The sequence below is a fragment of the Pyrus communis genome, chromosome 5 (assembly GCF_041283825.1).
Source record: "Pyrus communis isolate YQ-2024b chromosome 5, ASM4128382v1, whole genome shotgun sequence".
Taxonomy (NCBI): Eukaryota; Viridiplantae; Streptophyta; class Magnoliopsida; order Rosales; family Rosaceae; genus Pyrus; species Pyrus communis.
This window is the reverse complement of record NC_142569.1, coordinates 31,689,609-31,712,301: the sequence shown is the minus strand read 5'-3', so window position 1 is coordinate 31,712,301 and position 22,693 is coordinate 31,689,609. Positions and strand designations below refer to the sequence as shown.

At 35.8% G+C, this 22,693-nt stretch overlaps 1 protein-coding gene and 1 pseudogene across 2 annotated transcripts in view; one reads left to right on the top strand and one right to left on the bottom strand.

Moving 5' to 3' along the window:
• Positions 1-972: 972 nt before the first annotated feature.
• LOC148697149 (uncharacterized) lies at positions 973-2,395 on the bottom strand (annotated as a pseudogene).
• Positions 2,396-4,400: 2,005 nt separating this feature from the next.
• The window catches only part of LOC148697146 (somatic embryogenesis receptor kinase 1-like), a 50,893-nt gene continuing 32,600 nt past the window's right edge, over positions 4,401-22,693 (top strand). Inside the window, exons 1-8 of one of the 2 annotated variants that reach the window (XM_088694956.1) lie at positions 4,401-5,096; positions 5,918-6,050; positions 6,149-6,220; positions 8,347-8,490; positions 9,229-9,300; positions 9,402-9,473; positions 9,559-9,671; positions 9,877-10,322. In XM_088694956.1, the coding sequence (XP_088551082.1) occupies positions 5,006-5,096; positions 5,918-6,050; positions 6,149-6,220; positions 8,347-8,490; positions 9,229-9,300; positions 9,402-9,473; positions 9,559-9,671; positions 9,877-9,887 (708 nt within the window). In that variant the 5' untranslated portion in view covers positions 4,401-5,005 and the 3' untranslated portion in view covers positions 9,888-10,322. Of the gene's footprint in view, positions 5,097-5,917; positions 6,051-6,148; positions 6,221-8,346; positions 8,491-9,228; positions 9,301-9,401; positions 9,474-9,558; positions 9,672-9,876; positions 10,323-22,693 lie in introns of those variants that run through there. The other variant, XM_088694955.1, reaches the window with a different exon arrangement.

The following is a 22,693-nucleotide window of genomic DNA, read 5'->3' as shown; positions in this document are numbered from 1 at the left end:
ATATGAGATATCAAGGAAAACGTTTTCTAATTGATTAGTGATGTGTAATAGCTTGAGATTGATGTTTTAAGATATTTGGCTTTGGTGGTTCAAAAATAGAATATGGAGGAGGATTGCTTGAGGTGATGTAAAGGCTTATTTTTGGCAACTTGAGAACGACACGCTCGCTGGTTCCAGAATAGTTATGCTAGAGCTATGGATTCAAGGGTCTTTTGCTCTTCAAGCTCCACAAAATGTATCTTTTTGAATTGCCATTACGCCTATATTGGTGATAGGTGCTAATAAAAAATAGCACTCTGCCCTAAAATTTCATGCAACTGGCTTTTGGAGGGGCTTATATTTTTGGCAATGTTCATCCTTTCTTTCTCCCATTTTTCTCCTTATGAGCATGCATGAGTAATATTCTATGCTGGAAACATTAAATGCTCTATAGCTTTCTTTCAAATTTAAGTTTGCATGGTTTGTTTGTTGGGATTCGAACATATCATTGAGATAAATTTAATTTGAATACTTAAATACACAACAGAAAATAATAAATAACATACAATATGTTATCTCAATTATATATCGGATGGTTATAATCAATACAACAATAAAGAAAGATGAAAAGAATTACTTATAAAATTCCTTCGTCATACATAAGATTTTAAAAGACGCAAGGAGCAGTCGGCTGGGGCCTAGCGCCTAGGTAAATTTAAGTAAAATTATTGTATATATTGCAAATAAGTGCCTATTGATATTTCAAAAAAAAAAGAAAAAAAAAAGAAGCTATACCTATATGGATAAGATAATAAAAGAATGATGAAATTAAAAAATAGAAGTAGAAGAATACAATAAAGTACATGTATCCAACAAGTCCAAAATTTAAAAACATACATGTACCCAACAAGTTCACAATTTGAAAACACATAAAATGCAAAATAGGAGGAATAAGAAAATATAATAATATAGGATACTTACAAAGTTGCAAAGCTAGGCATCACTGTATTCTTGTCCATATCCCTCCAAGACTATCTCCGTGTTGGACTCAAATTCAACTTCTTCATCATCTTTTTCTTCTTCTTTCATGTCCTCATTTGATACAAAATCTTCTTCATGAAGTTCTCTTACTTCAACATTTCTAGAACTCCTCCTAGGCTCTAGGGAACTACCCACCTTTGATGTCTCTCCATCCATTCCCAAACCAAACTCAAGTTCTTCATCACCACCATCCACAATCCATCCTTGCACCATACTAGTTATCATGCAAGTAGTATGTCCACTTTCGTCTCCTTCTCTCTTTTCTTCTTGTTCATGATCCTTGCATTGAATTAGACATAGACTAAATTATTTAACCTTATTGCATCTAGTCTATTCATTTTCTTTGTATGTATCCCTTAAAGTGTGCTCAAATTTCTCTCACAACTTGATGAGCTTGTAATCAATGAGAGAATCTTTATAGTTATCTTTTGCAAATTAGGTACACCATTTTTCATAATTATATCACCATGCAACTAAGGAAGAAAAAAAGCACACAATTAGTAAAGAAAAATAAGTAGTAAAGCTAAATTTAATAATGAATATTCATATCCGGATTATAGTTGTGATCATTCTCAACGCATCCAATCTTATGCAAATGTCTTCCAAAGCTACTTTCTTTGCCTCTATACTTATGCATCTCAACATTTATCACTTGGTTTTGGACCTCATAGTTATCAGGGAAGAACTTCTCAACACAAGCAAAAATCCCATCCATGACATTGGATCATGTTGTATGCTTTGATCTTTAAAGAAGTAATAAGGGTTCAAGAGGTGGCCCGCCAAATCTAATGGACTATCAAGCCGCTTACTAATTTTTTTCATCAATAAGAATTGGTTGATAGTTGGCCTCATTGTTCTTGAATGCCTCTTTAATCTCCCTATTTACTTTTTGTAGCTCTCCATACAATAACCTCATTGATGACTTTTTATCCCCATCCAAAATTCGAAGTACCTTAAATAAAGGTTCACACACTTTGAAGCAAAATTAGACCCCATTCCAAAAATGTGCACTCACATCATATGTTGTTTTCCCTTTTGTACTCTTGGAATGTTTGCATTGTTCCTATTCATCACCATCAACCATAATCTTCAAGTCTTTTTTCTTATCACTTAAGCTTTGCATTGTGAGGAAAAAAGTTGCAAATCTAATGACTCCAGGCCTCACTATGTCTCTTTTCTTCGTATGCTTTCTCATCAATGCCAAAATTTTATGATGTGCATAAATAAAGATAGTGAAAGTCTTTACTTTGTCAATAACTCCTTTGAACTTAGGGAGATTACCAATCCTTTGAAGCATGAGATTCAAAGTGTGAGTGGCACATGATGTCCAAAATATGTTTGGCCTCTTTTTCTTCATCACGTTGCCCATCGCCATATTGTTAGAGCATTATCGGTCACTGCTTGAACTACATTTTCAAGCCCAATTTTCAACACACTTGTCAACATATTCAAAGATCTATTCCCCGGTGTGTGCTTCACTAGAGCATTCCTCAGAACAAACAAATATGGTGTGCCTTCCTTGCAATTGACATACAAATTTATTATGCTTCTTTTTTTTGGGTCACTCCAAGCATTGGTTATGATTGAGCAACCATTCAAAGTGCACTCTTCTTCATGATTCTTGAAAATGTAAGTACATAAGGGAAATTATGTTAATACTTATAAAATATCCAACAATAAAGTAATAACCTAAAGAAATACTAAGCACATGAGATAAGGAAGTTTACACCTATTTTTCTAGTTGTTGAAGTGCTTTGGAATGAAGTTTTCTTAAAAGAAATCAATACTACAAGCAATGTATTAGAGCTTAAAACATAAATACAATTGCAAATGTACTGAACTACAAAAGGAACTTAGAAAAGGTAGGCTACAAAACTTTAAAGTCTTTTTGTGCTATGAGTTGAGTGTCCTTGTGTTTTATCTTTCTGCTACCTTATATAGAACAAATTTATCCTTCATGGCTCGTTTATGTAACCGTAATCAAAATAAGAGGAATTGGATTGAGGAGGAATTGGAATGAAGAGGAGTCAGAATTGGATTCCTATTGAAGCTATTTACTTAAACGTTTAGGAATCAGAATAGGAATTCAACTGACTTCATATAAGTTGTTTATTAGTTCAACTGAATTGGAATAAGAATCAATATGATTACTAAAATGCCCTTATTTTTTTGTTTTATTTTATTCTATATTTATTTTTAAAAACGTTTTAATTAATTATTTTTATTTATTTAGTTAAAGTAGAGTTAAATGTCAATTACTATGTATAAATTAAATTCTAATACATACATATATATATATACACACACAAAAGCCTAAAACCCAACCACGTTCATCTTCCCACCAGCAAGAATAAACCTAGAAAACAATCAAAGCCGTCAAGACCAGACAAGTATCGACATCGCTAAGGTCGCGATCGTAATCGTCAAAGCAACATCGTACGAGGATGAGCCAACGAGCGAGAAGCACGTCCGCGAAATACCGGCGTTAACGTCATCGTCTCGGGGCTACATCCACGCTTTCTGTCGTCAGTGTCGAAGCGTCTGCCGTTTGGTCCATCGCCTCCTGAACTAAGGTGATCTGGTGTTCATGAATGAGATCTCATATGTGACCCACAAGGTCTCTTTACCTTTCGGATTTCATGAAGGCGCAGTCGAGATCGTTGAAGGGCAGATTGATGGGAGGTCATGATAGGAAGAGCAAATGTATTCTTGATTCCCTCACCATCCGGGAATTCAATTACCTCATACATAGAGGGAGTCCAATTCCTCCAACATCAGGAATTGAATTCCATTTTTCTTGTGGGTCCCACAAACTCTTGATTCCTCCCAATGTCAGTAAACACAAGAATGAGCCGTAATCGGAATTGGATTCCTTGTTATCATTCCGATTATGGGTTGATAAACACGTCCTCAGTATAATCTTTTTACTCTCGAAGTAATTCTCTTTGCTCCAAGTTATTTATCCGACTACTGACAAACACTACTTTATCATAAACTTTTCAAAGCTCATTTTTAGTTTTATCTGAGCATGTTTCCTTCCTTTTCATTTTTTACCTAGGTAGGTTAAATCAAGACCTGGTTGCCACAAAGAGGAAAACACTGTCAGGAATAGATAGAGCCTAATAATTCCAATGTGCATAAATATTGCGACACAATACAAAAGTGTACAACAACTCAGAATCCAGAGGAAAATAAAAAAATAATAGTAATGTCGTAATCAAATAAAATTGTGTTGTAATACGACAGCTTGGCTTCACTTCACTTCCTTGATGATCAAATAAAACTATGTGTTGGACCGAATCTGAAGTGGCTAATTATGTGGGCCCCCACGTACTCAAGCCCAGGATTTGAATGGGAAACGGGGTTGCCCTGCCCACGGTCACGTCCCTTTCCACGATACGAGCGCGAAGCCGTTTTGAGTCTGCCACCGGGCACCGGTCAGCACTGTTCGGGCAGCTCTCCCTCTCCCTGCTTTTTGCACTCTCACTCCACACTCTCTCTCACTCATCGCTCTCTGTGTTTGCGCACGCCTCACTCAAAAAAGCGAAATTAGAAAAATAAAAATAAAAATAAAAAATAAAGAGAGAGAGAGAGAGAGAGAGAGAGAGAGAGAACTATTAAGAAATAAGAATCCCACACAAATGCTGAGAGGAGAGGGAGAGGGAGAGGGAGAGCGAGCAAAAGGGGAAGTTCCGCGAAAAGGGTAGCAGAGAAAGCGAATGGAATGGTTGCAAATCTGTGATTTTTTTTTTAATTGGTTGGTTGTTTTTTGTTGGTGAGATCTTAGGGTTTTGATCTTGGTAGAGTGGGTGATTTTTGTGATTTGGGGAAGTGGGTAATGGTGGGTTTGTTGTTAGGTTGAGATTTGTGAGCTGGGATTTGGTAATCTGAGTGAGTTGGGGTGGGTTTGGGGGGTTTCTGGGATGGTGTGTTTGGGGGTGAGATACCATTTGGATCTGAGACTCGTAAAAAGCAAGTGAGAGAAATGGAGAGAAAGGTTGGGAATTCAGTTTGTCTCTGGTTGATCTTGGTAGCTCATCCACTATGGATGACAATGGTGCTTGCTAATATGGAAGGTCTGTACTTGTTTGCTTTCTTCAGCTAGCTTTACTTTTGCTGATTTTCCTTTTTCTCATTCTTTTTCCTTTATAATTTGTTATCTTTTTAGTACAAAAAAATTTAATAAATTTATTTATTTTCTTGAGATTATGAATATCTGGACATAGATTGCTGTAAAATTTATGGGGTGGTAGAATTTGTTATGCTCATTTAAACTTAGTCGCATACCTTGTACTGGGACTTGAAAGCCATTTATGAATCTTGAATACTAGAGTGTTTTCTTAAGCTTTCAATTTGCTTTGAGAACTATTAAATGTAATGAAGTGGAAGTTGAACTTTAATGTGATAAAGCGTTGAAGAATCGTACTATTTTACGGCTTGTATTGGTGTTTCGGTTGCTACAATTGATATTAAGTGCCATTATTTGATTTCCCAGTTATGGCCTTTTGATGTGTGATTTCTGTGTAAAACCTCTATCTATTTTGTAAGTCTTATGAGTCAACAAGACTTTGAGGGTAGTAGTTGCCTTCCGTAGTTAATGAAGTGTTGTACCCACAGAACTTTATGAATGTAAACCTGAATTCAATCATATGTTTCTGCTTGTGATCCATTGTGAGGCTTGAGTTTTGCTTTGTACATCAAGTCCCACAAATTCCACAAATTTGTATCTCTATGGATTATATGTTTTTTCTGCATGATGGTTTTATATTTCGTTCCGGATATTCTAGAATAGCGTGCTCTTCAAAATTCAAACTTTATGGTCTGATAGGTTACGACTTTCCAGTGTGTTTATGGCTTGTGGTGCGCAACTAATTGCTTTTCTTGTTTATACAAACAGGTGATGCCTTGCATAATCTAAGAACCAACTTGGAGGACCCCAACAATGTCCTGCAAAGTTGGGATCCTACTCTTGTGAACCCTTGTACGTGGATTCATGTTACATGCAACAATGAAAATAGCGTCATAAGAGTGTATGTTTTCTCACTCCTGACATCTTTAAAGAACATGCTTTTGCATCACTCCCTTTCGGAAGAATACTCTTCATGATTTGTTTTATGTGTAATCTCAGTGATCTTGGAAACGCAGCCTTGTCTGGTCAACTTGTTCCGCAGCTTGGCCTTCTCAAGAATTTACAGTATCTGTAAGTTACTTTGTAGTTTAATTCTGCGCTGTTGCTTTCATTCTTTTCCTAAGTATTGTTTGTCTTATTGTAGTTATACTCATTCCATTTGCTTTAATTCATAGTTATTTGATTGTTATGCATATGAAAGAATGTAGTTATCAGCTTAGCGCCATGGTGGAGCCTAGGCCATGGGCTATCAGGTTGTTGGGGGCACGATATTCTCTCCATTTGGAAGATCTTTCATTGAGCTACTTCACTGGCAATACTAATACATTGAATTAGGGTCATGGTTGTCAGATTGGTTAGCAAACTTGATGTGCAAATACAGTTACGTCAAATAAACGTAAATCAAGCACTATGATGGTGAAGAACTTTGCCTGCTCTTTGAATTTTTTTCTAGTTCAGTTAGATATACTGGTATCTACTTAACGGAAGGACTTAAAGTTATGAGAGTTTGAGAAGTATTAATGGTAAGTAGTAGGCCCTTAAACCTTGACTACGAAGGTTGGTGATGGGTTGGGGCTTACTTTAAAGAAAAAGGTGGCATTGTGTTGGGATAGGTATTCATTTAGATTTTGTTATAAAAGTAAAGGTAAACAAAATGAGGTTTCCCAAGTTGATGAGTACAGTTAAGTTATTGCAAATTATTCTACTCAATCTCGAAAGTATCTTTAAAATGACATGGACCTAGATCTGCTTTCATTATATGGGCAAAATCGATCTACTTTAATAGATCGTATGGATGTAGAAAAGGCTTACGATTGAAAATTAAACATTTTTGCATAGAAGATGTCAAACATATATTGAAAATTCTAGAAAAAAAAAAAGCATTTCGAATAAATTTTTACGAGTTATTTACTTCTATTTTTTCTAAAGTTTTGTCTAAACAGATAAAAATTTGTTTTGAATCTTGAATCTTTAGCACAATCCATATATTCTGATAGGTCCAAAATTTAATTTAATAGATGTATCTATAGGGAAAATTCACTTTGAAGCAACTATTCCCTAGATACACACGTCATAATATACTTTTTATTTATTTCACAGTTGAATCAATTCAACCATATGATGCTTGATAGTTAGACAAACTTATGGAGGACAGCTTGTTGATAATATAAAGCAAGCCTCATGATTGCATACTGCATAGGATAATGTAAATAGCTAATCATTTCAGAGTATAGACATGGGTGGGGGAAGCAAGTGCAATCTTTTTGATCAGCCTGTTCTTGCCCAGTTAGCAGGATAACATATGTGCTTGCATTCATCATTTGCAGAATCACACTTATTGTCCTTATGAGCACTTGTGTTGTCTATTTTAAAGGAGGTTTTTCTATGACTACTAGAACTTGTATATTTTATACCTGGATGAAAGCTAAACCAAACCAGATATTGACATGAACTGCAAAATATACAACCCTTTGTAATCAAGTTGAGACCAGTTTAGATCAACCCAAAATTGTAATCTATTTATTGATTTAGACTTTTGTAGCAAGCTTCTATCAGAAACTTTGAAGGTTCTTTGTCACAGTTCTGGTAGCTCGTCATTTCTGACCAATGAGATGTGGCTCCATGTAGAGATCTTTCCCTTATTGGTAGTCAAATTTTATTTAGTTCACAGTATCTAAGTCCCGTAATGTTCTCAAATTTGTCATCTAACATGCATTCAGTGTTTGCGAACTTGTTAACTGGTGTTTTGTTTTTGGTTGCTTCTCATCCAGATCAAAAATATTGTTTATCAGGAGCTGTGTTGTATGATATTAGACTAGTTTCAGTGATAGCTTAGTTGTTACAGTGGATAAAATTTGCATGCTATTATTTATGTACAACTTTATATTTGATTTTGGGATTATCTTCTGCCCTTCTTTGGGATGTTCGTTGCAGCTGATCCTTGGGGGAAAGCCATATTGTAATAACATCTTTGTATGCCCAGACCTAGACCTGAAGGAAATGTTGGGTTCTTTTGGCATATTATCTGGAAATAACTTATTAATACTATCTAACATTGTTATTTTTTCTTGGCATACACGCTTTAAGACCACAATCTAGATTTTTCATATCATTTGTTTGCCTGAACCATCTGATGGTATTGCACAGTTTTCCTGAACTATCTTTTAAACTTAATCTTTTTCTTTCCTTTATGATAGGGAACTCTACAGTAATAACATAAGTGGACCAATTCCTAGGGAACTGGGGAACCTAACCACCTTGGTGAGCTTGGATCTTTATTTGAATAGTTTTTCAGGTCCAATCCCAGACACCTTGGGCAAGCTGTCAAAACTACGATTCCTGTGGGTATACTTATCTTTTACCTTATTTCTTTAATGCCCATATTGTAGACATAAGTACATGTCATGCGTGTTTGGCTTGTATTCTGAAGCCTCATGACCTAACAAAGATTCAAAGAAATATTTATTTGCATGGAAAAATACAATTATATTTTGTAAATATTTATTGCCATATTATTTCATCTTGGTAAATGGAAGAAAGAAAAATAATATATGCATGATACTTTGAAATGAGCTGCTTCGCATTTAAGATTCTAAATTTGGATTTGAAAAGGTACATTCAGTGATAAAATAACAAATCCATGCGCTTCATTTGTAGAAGAGGCAAACTAAAGGTTTAAGGTTCCGTGAGCATAGAAAATCCCTGGGATGTTGATTGTATAAACGAGCCTAAGTTCAATCTTTGTGGGCCTTCACGAACACAAACATATATCAAATCAGGTGGTGTTATAAAATCATCATAATTATATTATACAAACAAGTGTACAAACATTTCAGTCCAAACATATACAAACATGGTGAATTTCTTATCCACTATTTTGTAATTCTTGTTTTTTTTAATAAAGTGTTATCGTTTCATCTAAAAAAACAAACATATATAAAATGTTGTGCTTGTGCTGTTCTGTTAGACTAGCATAAATTATTTATTTTGTTGTCTATTATTGATTCAAATGTGGAATATTCGTTGATTGATTGTAGATCTTACCATGTATTTTCTTGAAATCCTTTGTGCAAGGATAGGCGGCTTAACAACAACAGCTTGGCGGGTCCGATTCCCATGTCATTGACTAATATCTCTTCACTTCAAGTACTGTGAGTGCCAATCTGATCCCAGTCTCTCGCACACATCACATCTCATGTTTAGTATTGTTCGTTGCAAGATTCTATGGTCTGATGTTGATTTCAAAATGCAGGGATCTATCAAATAATCGTCTCTCAGGCGTAGTTCCAGACAATGGCTCCTTTTCTTTGTTCACTCCCATAAGGTTTCTTGTTAATGTACAAACTTTTCTTGCATTTACTGACTCTATTGTTAACGATTTCTGAATGACTGTTCTCTCCCATTTGCAGTTTTGCTAACAACATGAATCTATGTGGCCCAGTAACTGGTCGCCCCTGCCCAGGATCTCCTCCATTTTCACCTCCCCCACCATTTGTCCCACCACCGCCAATTTCAATACCAGGTAATTTTTCCTTTTGTTCACTATTAGATTTCAATGCAGTATATGTAGCAAGCACTTACAATGAAATCATAATAATGGATAGCGCCATTAGCCTTGCTCAGGAAAATAAACCCTACAAGAGCTAAGACCAGGAAACCCATGTTGTTATGGTTCCCCATTTTCAGATGTTTGTCTGAAACCTAACTATCCACCCTGTGTCCTTCAGGTTGCCCTTGAGATGTTTTGCAAGTTGGATCTCCTCTCGACTGCAATTTATAGAGTAAACTTCGTACCAAGTTGCTTATTTGATTAGTTAATACGACTCCCTCCCACGATTGAACATTTTAATTTGTACGCACCTAACAAATAAAAAAACCACTAACACATGAAAAACGAAGTGTACAAGGCAAGTAAAACATAGGTGCTTATTCTAATGCAACTGTGCTTTGCTGGTAACAACGTTAGGCCCTAATACTTGAATAACAAGACTAACATTGGTCCAGTAATAGTTTTGAATCTTTCTCCCTCCCCTTTCCTTTTTTTTTCTTTTTCCCATTCCTGGGTATAGTACTGTTTGAATCCTTGTAATATAACTTTTATACTTTTCTTCAATTAAGTACTGCTACTGTATGGATTTAACAAATTTTATGTATGAAGTGTTAAGAGTATGAATCTCATTGCATTGAAGAAAGAAGGGACATTGTATATGCTTATAAGTAGCTGAGCTACTCCCAATGTTACCAATTGGCTTTATGGTTGGAACCCACATTTTCTTCATGGTATAAGAACAATTTGTTTTACGTACATGTGAAATTCAATGGTCACACGTACTCCACATCACTCCATTTGTGTTGTCCACCCGTTCAGCTTGAAAATTCGCCGCGGGTGAGGAGGGCGTGTTGAGAGTATATGAATCCACCTTGGGAAAGAATGAACCTTGAATGTGTTTATAAATAGTTGGACAACTTCTTATATCCTCAATTAGCTATATGGTGAAACTCCTACTTTCTTTAGAAGTTAATTCATATTAGTCTAAACTAATTAAGAATTTTTAGCCTCTCGAGTATAAACTTTATGTATGACCTGGAAATTAGTATCATCTGATTTAATTAATTGAACAACTTGAATAACGACCTGCTAATCCCTGGCTTGGATCGTAACTTTGTAAGGTAGTCTGCATATATATTCTTTTGCCATGAAATCACGTGCCTCTTGATGAAGATCAAATAGGCAGTTGACCTGCTCATGGCTTGAGGGTTGAGTCCAAAAATGCACTCTCCTCACATTACCTGCTCCATTTGCGTATTACATTATACTTAATGACATTCACGATTTAGCTCAGCCAATTTTCTTTAACAAAAGGTATTTTTCTATAAGCAGGCTTTATATTACTAAAATTAGACGACTATATTTTCGTCAAAAAATAATATATACCAGGTCAACCACCCACAATCCAGAAAAACAGCCATTTGGCCCGTTGTTACTGTTATTAAACCTAAAACAACTTATTTCTACACTTCTACTCAAGTCAAAAGGACTATATAGCTCTTAGATGATCATATATAGTATTATTTGTTCCGGACAGCTGCGCCACAATTTTATTTGTTAAAATTGCTTGGTCACTCGTACTACCCCTTTACTGTTTTCAAAAGCTGAGAAAGTCAATCTATATACTAAAATCCAAATATTCTAAAGCATTGTTCATAAGCACGGTGCACTTCTGAAAATGAATTTGGATCGTCTATTTTTTTGGCATTTTACACGTAAACAATCCGTCCATTTCATTTTTTTGTCTCCTCTCTCTCTCTCTCTCTCTCTCTAGAGCTGCACAAGTCCAACCCCCCCCCCCCCCCCAACATTATGGAGATGACAGTGGACTTTTACCAACAAAACACGAAAATGCTCTCATTACATTGGCAAGGTCCACGTACATCCATTCCACACGCAGTTCAACCTCAAGAAGACATGAGCTGCTGACGACGACTTCTCCAAGCTCATGCACGTGGTAAGGAGAAAAGTCAAAGGTATTAAAGGTAAGATTAATCACCAAATCCTATCGTTAAAACTCTCATCATTCAATACCAACTCAATCAAGTAAGAAATCACCATCAAATCCAATCAAGGATTTCACGAGATAATTCCAAGATATTATTAATTAAATAATATCTTCGAGATAATTTATCAAGGATTTCATGAGATAATTCCAACAGATGACACAACTTGGCTAACTGACCGTCGACACATGTGGTCGACTATCTCGCTATGAGTACCCCATTCTCCACCAATTTCGTGTAAGCTTTTGATATGCAATTAAGCCCTAAACTCACACTTTAAAAAAAAAAAACTGACTTAGGTATCACATACCTAGTTAGCCAAACTCTCCTCCCCTCACCTCAATAGGCACGTGGCTTTGGTCATTGATCAAAGGTATTTACTTGATTTGTTGATAAAAATTCGTCAAGACTAAAAACAGTAAAAATTCATCAAGACTGAAGACGGCAGGTTTTTTCTACCACAATTACCTCTTATACACTCAGTTTTGGAATTATTACATTGGTGAAGCCTGATGTGGCCACCAAGGAAAATGTAAATAGAAGTGTTATTTTGGTCATGCTTCAAGTCCTCACTTTCATTATATGCACAAAAACAATTGACAACAATACAAGAGATACTCTTATCATCAATCCATCATGTCGCAAATTTTTAATAGACAGATGGTGTACTTTTTGAACACATAATAAACATGTTTGATGATTAAATAGGGTTGTAGTAGATAGAACAAAATTATTTCCTATTTTGTCCTTATTGTAGATAGAATTGTAAGTAGATTTTCACATGTATGTAAATAGTATTGACTATCGTATATATATTCATAATTTTTTACATGTTTTGTACGGTTTTAAAACCCACAGCATCGTTCTGGACCACTTTCGCTAATACTATCTATATACATAGTACTGTCCTTTTCTACCTTAATCTTCTATATTCTTTATTTTATTACAATTCCACGTTGTATGATGATGAAAACTGCTCATGTTTAAGGAATCCGACCGGGAAATGCAAGGTAATCATTTAGTTATTTGGTTAGCAATGAGCGATTTGGATAATCTATTTACTAGTTAAATGTGACAAAATGATTTACCTTTTAGTTTAATTTATTATGTTCTCCTTTTATAAATGAGCTAAAAAGACTAAACATTCATTGGGAAAAAAATTGACATTGTCTGTGCTTTACTATAAATAGTTAGGTTACTTCTAATATTGTCAATTGGTTTTATGGTAGAACTTCAAATTTTTTTCATGGTATCATTGCATGTTGACCTCTATGTGAAATCCAATGAACACATGTATGCACACAAATATGTTCTCCACATGTTAGGCTTGAAAATTTACCACGTGTAGGACGTGTTCAGAATTTGAATATCACATTTGGAAAATAATAAACCTTGCATGTCCCATATTATCAATTCATTTATATATGGTGGAACCTCAACTTACTTCAAAGAGTAGCCTACAAGATAGTCCTTTATAATGGGATTCTGTTGGTACCCTGTATTTAAAAAAATTACTAGTGGAAGTCATTAAATTATACATCATCGCTTTTCACTTTTAGGCTCCGTACTCACGTTTACATGTGTTACAACATGAAATTAATATTTACCACCTAAATCACAAAAAAGTTCAAGGTTACACTAGAATAGTAAAAAATTATCAAATGTTGCATAAATAATGGCTAGGTTATACTTAATAACACCTAATGATGTTACTATAACAAAGTTAGTATTTAAGATGATATTACTGTCAATGTGGACTGTTATACATGGACATAGTCAGGTCAGTAGCTTGACAACATAATCAGTATTATCTACAATGGTGGAGCTAGAAATTTTTCACTAGGTGGGCTAGCTTAAAGATTTAAATCTTTATAAACAAATAAACTTGATATTATATTTTTTACAGTATCAGCTAGCTTAAGAAAATTTTCACAAAATGAGCCAAGAACTTTCGTTATTCAAACAAATTCAAACTTGTACATGTACAAGAAGCGATGAGAAAAAAAATGTCAGAAAAATAGATGGTTTGTAAACTGTATTATATAATTAAACTGAGAGAATTCGAATCAGTGACTAAATATATGGTGGGCTACATTCAAAAATTACATGTAAAATTTTATTTTCTACTGAAAGCTACCTGGGCTACAACCCAAGGTAGCCCTTAATGTGGCTCCGCCGGTGACTATCTAATATAGATTAGTATATCTTTTTAAAATAATCAATGCAGTTCGACGTACCAAACAAAGTGAATTAATTAATACGAAATACAAACCTTGGGACAAACACTATTTTAAAAAATGATTTTTTGAACCTCAGTTTCCATATTGATAGTGCTTTTTTAGTAACTTAAAAAATTAATGGATTCAGAGAGATTTCATAGTGCTTAAACAAATTCAACTTCTTTCTTTTGAAATAGGGTTTTTATCACAAATGATTCCTGAAATTGGCTCATCACATCAAGATGGTCCCTAAAATTGAAAATCGATCAATGTAGTCACTGAAAATGGGTGTCACAAATCAATGTGGTCATTTCATCCAATTGTGTTAAAAATTCTATTATGTGCTGATGTGGCACACAACTGGATCCCACAAATCTAATTAAATATTGCCATGTGAATTAGAAAATATTCAAATAAGTTTTTTTTATAATATATATAATTAAAAACTTAAAAATAAAAAGAAGATGAATGTTCATCATCTTCTTCCCCTCCCAAAAACCTAACCCTGACTCGTACAATGACACAGCCATCAACCCAAGCCCTGTAAGAACACACAATGCAATTGCCATATGCATATAGCCCCACACCCACCCAGCACTGACCACCAAACCCACCACCCTCTCACCACCAATGTCTTCCTCTTGCTCCTCCTCTGCTCCCAACCTCTCCCCGCCATCCAATGAAACCACCACCACCACCACCTCCACCTTCACCCATCTGATCACTCCAAGCCCAACCACATGCCCTCCCCAACCTACATCTCTCATCCCGCGATCGTATCGGCATTGTGGGCTCCAGCCAGTCCAATGGGTCGCACCCCCGTTCTCGGTCCTCGTGCTCTCCAGCACTAATAATCAAAGTGAAACCTTTTCGGTGTCGCTTGACCTAGAGGTGCAGTCGACAAGGTGGTGTGGGGCTGTAGTGGTTGCTTGGTGGGAGAGGAAAAAATATAGTGAACAATCTTTTTTTTTTTTTTGGAAAAAATAAAATTTTTTTTTATTATTCAAAGATTTTTTTTTTTATTATTCAAAGATTTTTTTTTTATTCACATAGTAATATTTAATATATTTGTGGGACCTATTTATATGCCACATCAACACTTAATAGAATTTTTAACGGAATTCTAAAGAAATGATCACATTGATTTGCGACACCTATTTTTAGGGATTACATTGATCGATTTTCAATTTTAGGGACCATCTAAATGGGAGGGATCAATTTCAGGGACTATCTATGATAAAAACCCCTTGAAATTTTATGAGAATCCACTCAAGTCTAAGTGGACTCTTTGGGAAACATTTAGGCCATCTCCAACCGAAGGGTCCAAAGGGCCGAAAATAGCCCAAAAACCGTCTCCAACCGAGGCCTAGGCCAGAGGGCTATGGAATCTAAGAGGGCCCTACAGAATCGGAGAGGGCTGGCTAGAAAAATCATTTTTCCTGTCGGTTAATACTTAAAAAGAATTTTGAATCCAACGGATAACTGACGTCAGCTAGCCGTTGCTAGCTGGCGCCAGTTACTGTTAGATTCAAACTTTTTTCTTTTTTTTTTTTTAGGTCTTTTGGGCCTTTTTTTTACCTATAAATACCTAGACCATTCCTCACAAAATTTTCACCATTCCTACACCATTTCAATTGTCATATTTTCCTTCCTCTTTCAAAAATCTATCCTTCAAATTTTTTTAATAATTTTGAAATGGCCTCGTCTGCAATGAAAGGTAGGGCTTGGACCTGAAAAGAAGATGAAGCTCTTTGTAAGGCTTATAGATGGGTGTCGGAAGATAGTGTGAGAGGGAATTGTCAAACAAATGACGGTATTTGGATTCGTGTGTCCAAAAAATACTTAGAGTTCTATGAAAGCACCACTTCAGTGAATATTCGAAACCACGAGAGTTGTTCTTCAAGATGGAAGAAACATCTTCAGCCAAGTTTGAACAAATGGCATCAAGCATTGTTAGCAGCCACAAGTAGACATGAAAGCGGCGCTAATTACTATGACGAAGTAAGTGTTTTCACAATTTATTTTAAATATTTAATTAAATTACATTTAATTTCATAAATTAATTTCCTTTACTTTTTTCTAGGTACGCCAAGCGGAGGAATTGTATATGGAGAGCAGCTCGAAACCCTTTTAGTTTCACAGTTGTTGGGAAATTTCTAAAGGGTGGGTGTTATTTGAAGATCCACCACAGAGAGCTCCTACACCGGTGTTCGGAATTGCATCCTTAGCTGCAGATATGGATGAAGATGGATCTCCAACCATTCAACAAACAAGGGTAGAAAATCCGTCTTCGGGTGAAGGTTCCATACCTAGGGCTATGGGACGAAACAAGGTGCGAAGGTTGAAGGAAAAGGGTAAGGAAAATGATGATTACACCGCTCAACATGAAGTGGCGGCCTCATTGCGATTATTGCGGAGCAAAATGCCCTTGAGGCGGAAGAAAGGAAGTGTAGGCATGAAGAACGGGCCAAACAAATACAAGAAGAGATGGATGATAAGAATATAGAAAGGAACACTCGAACACTTTGATAGGGAAAAAAAGAAGAAATTATGAGCCGACGGTAGTTATTTACCTCTGATTATACTCCTACAATAGCGGATAATGCAGATGATGTTGATTATGGATATTAAATTTAAGTTGTTATAGTTTTTAAATTTAAGTTAATGTTGTTTTCGAATTTAATTTGTAGTTTTTAAATTTAATTTGTCGTTTTTAAATTTTAGTTGTAGTTTTCAAATATAAGTTGTAGTTTTTAAATTTAAGTTGTTGTTTTTAAATTTAAATAATAAATTATGTTTGGCCCTATGGCCCTCAGTTGGAGACGGTTTTTTGTGATAAGGCTAAAACGAGCTCTCTGACCCTTTGGCTCTCGGTTGGAGACGAATGCAAATATGGCCATGTACTGTTCATTAAAATATTAATATCTTGGAGAATCTTGGAGGGCCAGAGGGTTAAAACGAGTCATCTGACCAACCCTCGGTTGGAGATGACCTTAAAACTAATTTATCAAAATCCATGAAACGAAGCTCTATTGAAATCCCTTCGAATCTCAACAGGGAGAAAAATAAAACACATGACCAAAATTACACATGCATTTCTAATTTTTTTTTTCCTCCTCTTTTTGTGGATCATGAACGTATCAGCTACAAACAGAAGTAACCTTCATTAGTTTACACTAACAATGAACATCAAGCATGCCCATGAGTTTTTATATTATATTATATGTATGATTTCCTTTGATAAGGATGCTTATGAATTGATGATATACCACTGGAATCTTGGCAACTATTTGGGACATGCATCACCTGGAGTGTGGCGTATAATGACTATACTAGGTAATAATTAAGGATGTATTTGGGTGAGGAACTTACAACTCAAGGGATTGAAGCTAGAATATTAAAGAATGGATGACAAAAAGGGAATACAAAATGTCATCGACAACCATTACATAAGCATGTGAGAATGGTTTTGTAAAATGACTTTTATTAAGTACGAATTTGTAAATCCATCTCATATGCCTTTGTATTGTAGATGGAGAATATAATTCTCTCTAACGTTTTTGTTCACAATCATCCATCAAATTAAAGGATACCAGTACAAATTTCTTTAAAAGGTATTGTAGACCGACCCTAATTATAATTTCCAAACCACTTCGCAAAATGGTAAATGAAATAAAACAAAATAAGAGGAAAATGTATCCAGCCATTCCCCTTAAAAATTGGGACATGATAAAAAAGAATTGCATTGAAATATTCCATGCTCTTAAGGCTATAGCAACCACCACTTGGCTAATTTTCTGGTCCAATTGCAATATTCTGAGTGTGCCAATGGAGTACACGCATTGTACAAAAGTGTCATGATGGATATCCTTAGACGCGTCATTGCTTTTCATATAAATAAGGACCGAAATTTAATTTGATTTTCTAAGAGCCGCCTTGACAAACCTGCCTGGATTGAACTATATAAGGATTTTGTTATGCAATGAAAAGGAAGCGTGTAAACTTTTAAGGTTTGACAAACGCAGAATGCTTCATTTGCTTAGTTGAAACCAGAGTTTTGTCATCCAAGTAATTTAATGGCCTTAATAACAGATCTTGATTTTGATGTGAAATGTTTCTTATCATTTATTGGTAACAAAGCTAGCCTGCCCAAAATGCATTCCCTTGCTCCCAACTTTACTCTCGGTACCAATACGAAACTTTATCTCAAAATGTCTAGTTGCAATGTGAGATATTTCATTGAGTGTATTTACTGTTACAGACCCTATTCTCTAAAAGGAATCCTTTTTATATGTAAAAATAAAGATTAGTTGTGAAGCCCACTTTTGTATTGAATTTTAACCATCCCAAATCATCAATTAGTCTACATTCATAAATCATCTTTGCAGAAAAATAAATTCAATCCAAAACAACTTACTCATTAGGATGTCATTATGAAATTTCAATGTTTTTTAAAACATAGTGTTCGACCATTTCTTCGAGCTCAATTAAATGTCGCAAACTTTTTTTATTTGATTAATATTTTACAAAGATGATGTATGAAATACAACTTGGACAATAGACATTTCATATCATTAAAATTTGATATCGAGCGCGCCCCACAACTAGTCTTGATTTCTAAAAAAAATTTGAATCCCTTTAGAGAATGAGTTTGTTCACTGTTACGCAGCCACGATCTAATGTAACAGTAATTTTATATACTTTATCTACAAAATTCTTATTAGTAACCAATATGTATTGATCTAGTTTTTAGTTTTACAATATTGATCTAGTTTTTAGTTTTTAGTTTTTAGTTTTACAATTGTGCGTTCCTTACCCTTCCTCGTTTCGTACACGCTGTCAAAAATTCAAATTAGAATAGCTTAACACTCTTAAAAGTAAAGGCTTCTCTCCGTCTTGTGAGAGTTCTTCTTGCCTGTGTGCGAGGCTAGTTCTACTTTTCCATTCCCCCTCTGACATCGGCCCTAGCTACGAAGGTTGGTGGTCCTTCTTCCTTGCTTCCTTCTCTTTTTTCAGTTTCTGTTTTTCCTGCTTCTTCCGCTCTTATCTGCCCTTTCCTTCAACTCTTTGTGCTTTAAAAATCAAATTTCTCAGCCATCACTTCCGATCTCCCTTTCCCGTCCTCTTTTTTCTTTTCGCACCATCAATCTCCATGATTTTCTTCCATCCTTTTCTTATCTTTCCCACCTGGTTCCAACAATCATTGACTTTATGTATTTTCGGATCTGCAACTTTGGACCATCAACGCATTTTGACGTGATTCTCCCGGGAAGCGCGTAGAGCTCCGGCTCGGGTGTTCGCACAACCACCTCTCATGAATTTGTCTTCGGTGGCTTTGTTGCTGGTGGGTTATCTCTCACTAGCTTCCTTCTATTTCTGGTTACTGTGCTGATCTTTGTGGTGGTCTTTGGATGTTGTTGGAGTCGTCTTCTCCTTCACTCTTGCGGATTTGATTGGCTGGATCTATGGTGTCAGGTTGGAGTTTTGGTCTGCGGCGGTTTCTCGGCTTGTAACTGGGCCCCTTGTGTATTTTACTCTTTGTACTTTGTTGGCCTTTGCCCTAGAATACAATTTCCAGTTTACCAAATAAAAAATTCAAATTAGAATTTAATAATATACATGTATGCCTGTTTTTCACCACCTCCATACTCTAAGTCTAAACTCTAGGAGAGATTTCTTCATGTGTCGGTTATTCAAACAGTACTTCATGTCGAGTATTCAAGCAGTACGTCACATGTTATAATATAACATGGAGTATTCAAGCAGTACTCTACATTTTATAATATAGGTGAAAGAAATTGGGGATGACATTTTAGACCAACTCATTAACCTGACCTAGCCTACCCGTTAAAATTAACATTTTGGTGGAATGCTTAATGGTTCATGTCGTTAGTGGATGAACCCATTAATCGCCCATTAAATAATGAGTAATTTCAGGTCTACCTGCGAACCGTTAACAACCTTTAATAATTGGGAGTGTTGTGAAATTTCAATAAAGACTAAATCAAATCATGCTGCATCACTCCTCATTTCTCCCGGCTGCAAATCTTAGATTCACACACTCACCTCCCTTCGGCTCACGCTGTCACTCGCTACAAATCGCCGCCGCAATCCGCGGTCATTCCTTACTTGATGCGGAGAGGGTGAAATTTCTCCAACCCTAATAAGCTAAAATATGGGATTTTGCATTTTACTTTGGCTTTCCAAGAACCAAGAATCGGGTTTTTGTCATTTGTCTCTCAAGAACAGCCATTTAGAATTATTAAACAGATTAAGGACTCATCAAGGTTTCTACTTTTTTTTTTTTTCCTATAAAAATAATACTTCTTATTGTAGTGTCCGGGAGAGAGTGGAAAAATCTAACTTAGACTTTTTTAGTAGAGTGATAACATTAGGCCATCTCCAACCGACCCGAACAAAGGATCATAGGCCAAAAAATAGCTCGTTTTGACATGAAAATCGTATCCAACCGAGGGCTAGACCAAAGGGCTCGTGGGCCTCACCGAGCCAAAAATTTGAAATCAGGCCAACAGGCCATGGCCATATCCAGCCAACCAGCCCTCCAACCAAGCTTGTTCAAAGCCCAACGGCTACCTGGTGTTAGCTTGACACCATCTAGGGGTGCAACTTGGGTTGGGCCAATTCGAACCCTCTCATGTTCAACCCAACTTTAAACTCGAGCAAATGGTTTTTTTGTTTAGTTATAACCCGCCCAAACCCAACCCAATTTCAACCCGTTCATTGATTGGGTTGAGTTGGGTTGATCATTTACCCATCCATCTCCAACCCAACCAAACCCAATTTAAACAGATTGTAACCCATATCAATTAATGCTCATACTACATCCAAGTAAGCCAAGTTCAAAAACCAACGCGCTTTCTAATATTTTTTTTTATTTAATAAATTACCCATTATAATTACTTAAGTTTTTAGGGAATAAGAGTCTTTGATTAGTCAACCCATATTTGTAGTCTCTGAATCCTAAAGCTTTATAGTAGATGGATTTTATGAAATTAAAGTTAGCTAGCTTTGATGCTACTTGGCTTAATTTTTTTAGGAATTCTTGGAAACTAAGTTGTTACAAGATTAAACTTGAAAAAAGTTGGGCAACCCGAACCAAACCCAAGTAAACCCTAACCCAATTAAACTCGAGCCCAAATGAACCCGAATGAAACTCAACCTGAACCCGAGTCCGAATTGGAAAAGTTGGGTTAGGATTGGGTTGACCTTCCAACCGCCTGAGTTGCACCCTTAATGACAGCTAGCAACAGCTAGGTGACGTCAGGTTACCGTTGGAATTTGAATTTTTTTTTTTTTTTTTTTGGACGAAAAAATTCTAATTTTTTTTCTTTCTATAAATGCCTAAGTCATTCCTGCACCATTTCTCACATCATTTTCACCATTCCATACTATCTTATAGCTCATTTTATTTCAATGCTTCACATTCTATTGCACAACTAATTACTCACTTTAGCGACACATGTCACTCGTAATCCTATCCGAAAAAAATATTGAGATCACATAAAGATAAGAAATCTGGAGAGTTACTCACTTTAGCGACACATTACACTCGAAATCATATCCGAAAAATTATTGAGATTATATAAAGATAAGAAATCCTAAGGCTTATTCATTTAGCGACAAGTGACACTCCAATTATGCTCGAAAATATTATTTTAATATGGTAATTTAATTTAATTATTATATATATCGCACATGTAGACGTATATGTCTAAATATTAGATAGAGAATGATAATAGCTAATAAAAACGATACTAGCAACTTTCTCACTTAAACTTTCTCGTTTTATCATCTTTGCTTATCTTTGCATTGTACATTGTTGCTTGATGATTATTATCATCTACTTTTAAGATCACCTTCAAAAATTAATTTTGCAACAAATCAATCAAATAAAATTCATTATCCATTTAATTAATGTTGTCAAAATTTCAGTGTTTAAGTGAAAAATATTGTTCATCTATATATTGGATAACCATCCCGCCGATATGGACATGGACTCAGACCCGCTGGCCAACTTGCACATGACGAGGCAGTGTACGAATTCGACCAGCTTGCTGCTGGCTAAAAGAGAATATCAGATCACCTCCTGAATCGTAATCGGGTCAACGAGCGAAACGGCAGCGTCTGAAGCATAATTTGAATAGGTGACTTTTGGGGATTCTTCTTCGAAATCTTCTGTGAGTGCCTTGCTTGGTGAGGGCGGCAGAGACGGGGATTTGGGGAGGTGGGTTCACAGCGTTTTGGGGAGGCGAAGGAAATGGATATGGTGGTCTTCAGCGGGTGGAGGTGGTTGTATTGACTAGCATAAGAAGGGTAGTATGGTCAAAATGTGTAATATGGTGCTGGTGTGTAAAACTGGTATAAAAGATAGTTAGTTAGTTAGAGTTGTTAGGATTGGAAGCTTAGGAGATAAGATAACACTTGGGTATATAAGTGTGATAAATCTTGTAAGTGATCTATCAAATGTAATACACTGAAAAATCATATTTTTCCATCTCTTTTCTCTATCATTCTCTCTCTCTATATTTCTAGGTATTTTCTGGTTTTCTTTCTGAGCACTGTTATCATGGTATCAATCACCCGGACGATTCTTGGTGCCGTTTCTTCCGCTGGAGATTAAGGAACTGCGATTGAAGGTTAATGATGGCTGCAAGTTCACAACGATTTCTGTCAAAAAGGGTCAAGGGGTTCGTTCATATCAGGTTCAAAGGCCGATAGCCATTATTTGAGTTTGTAAGAGGCCAATAGC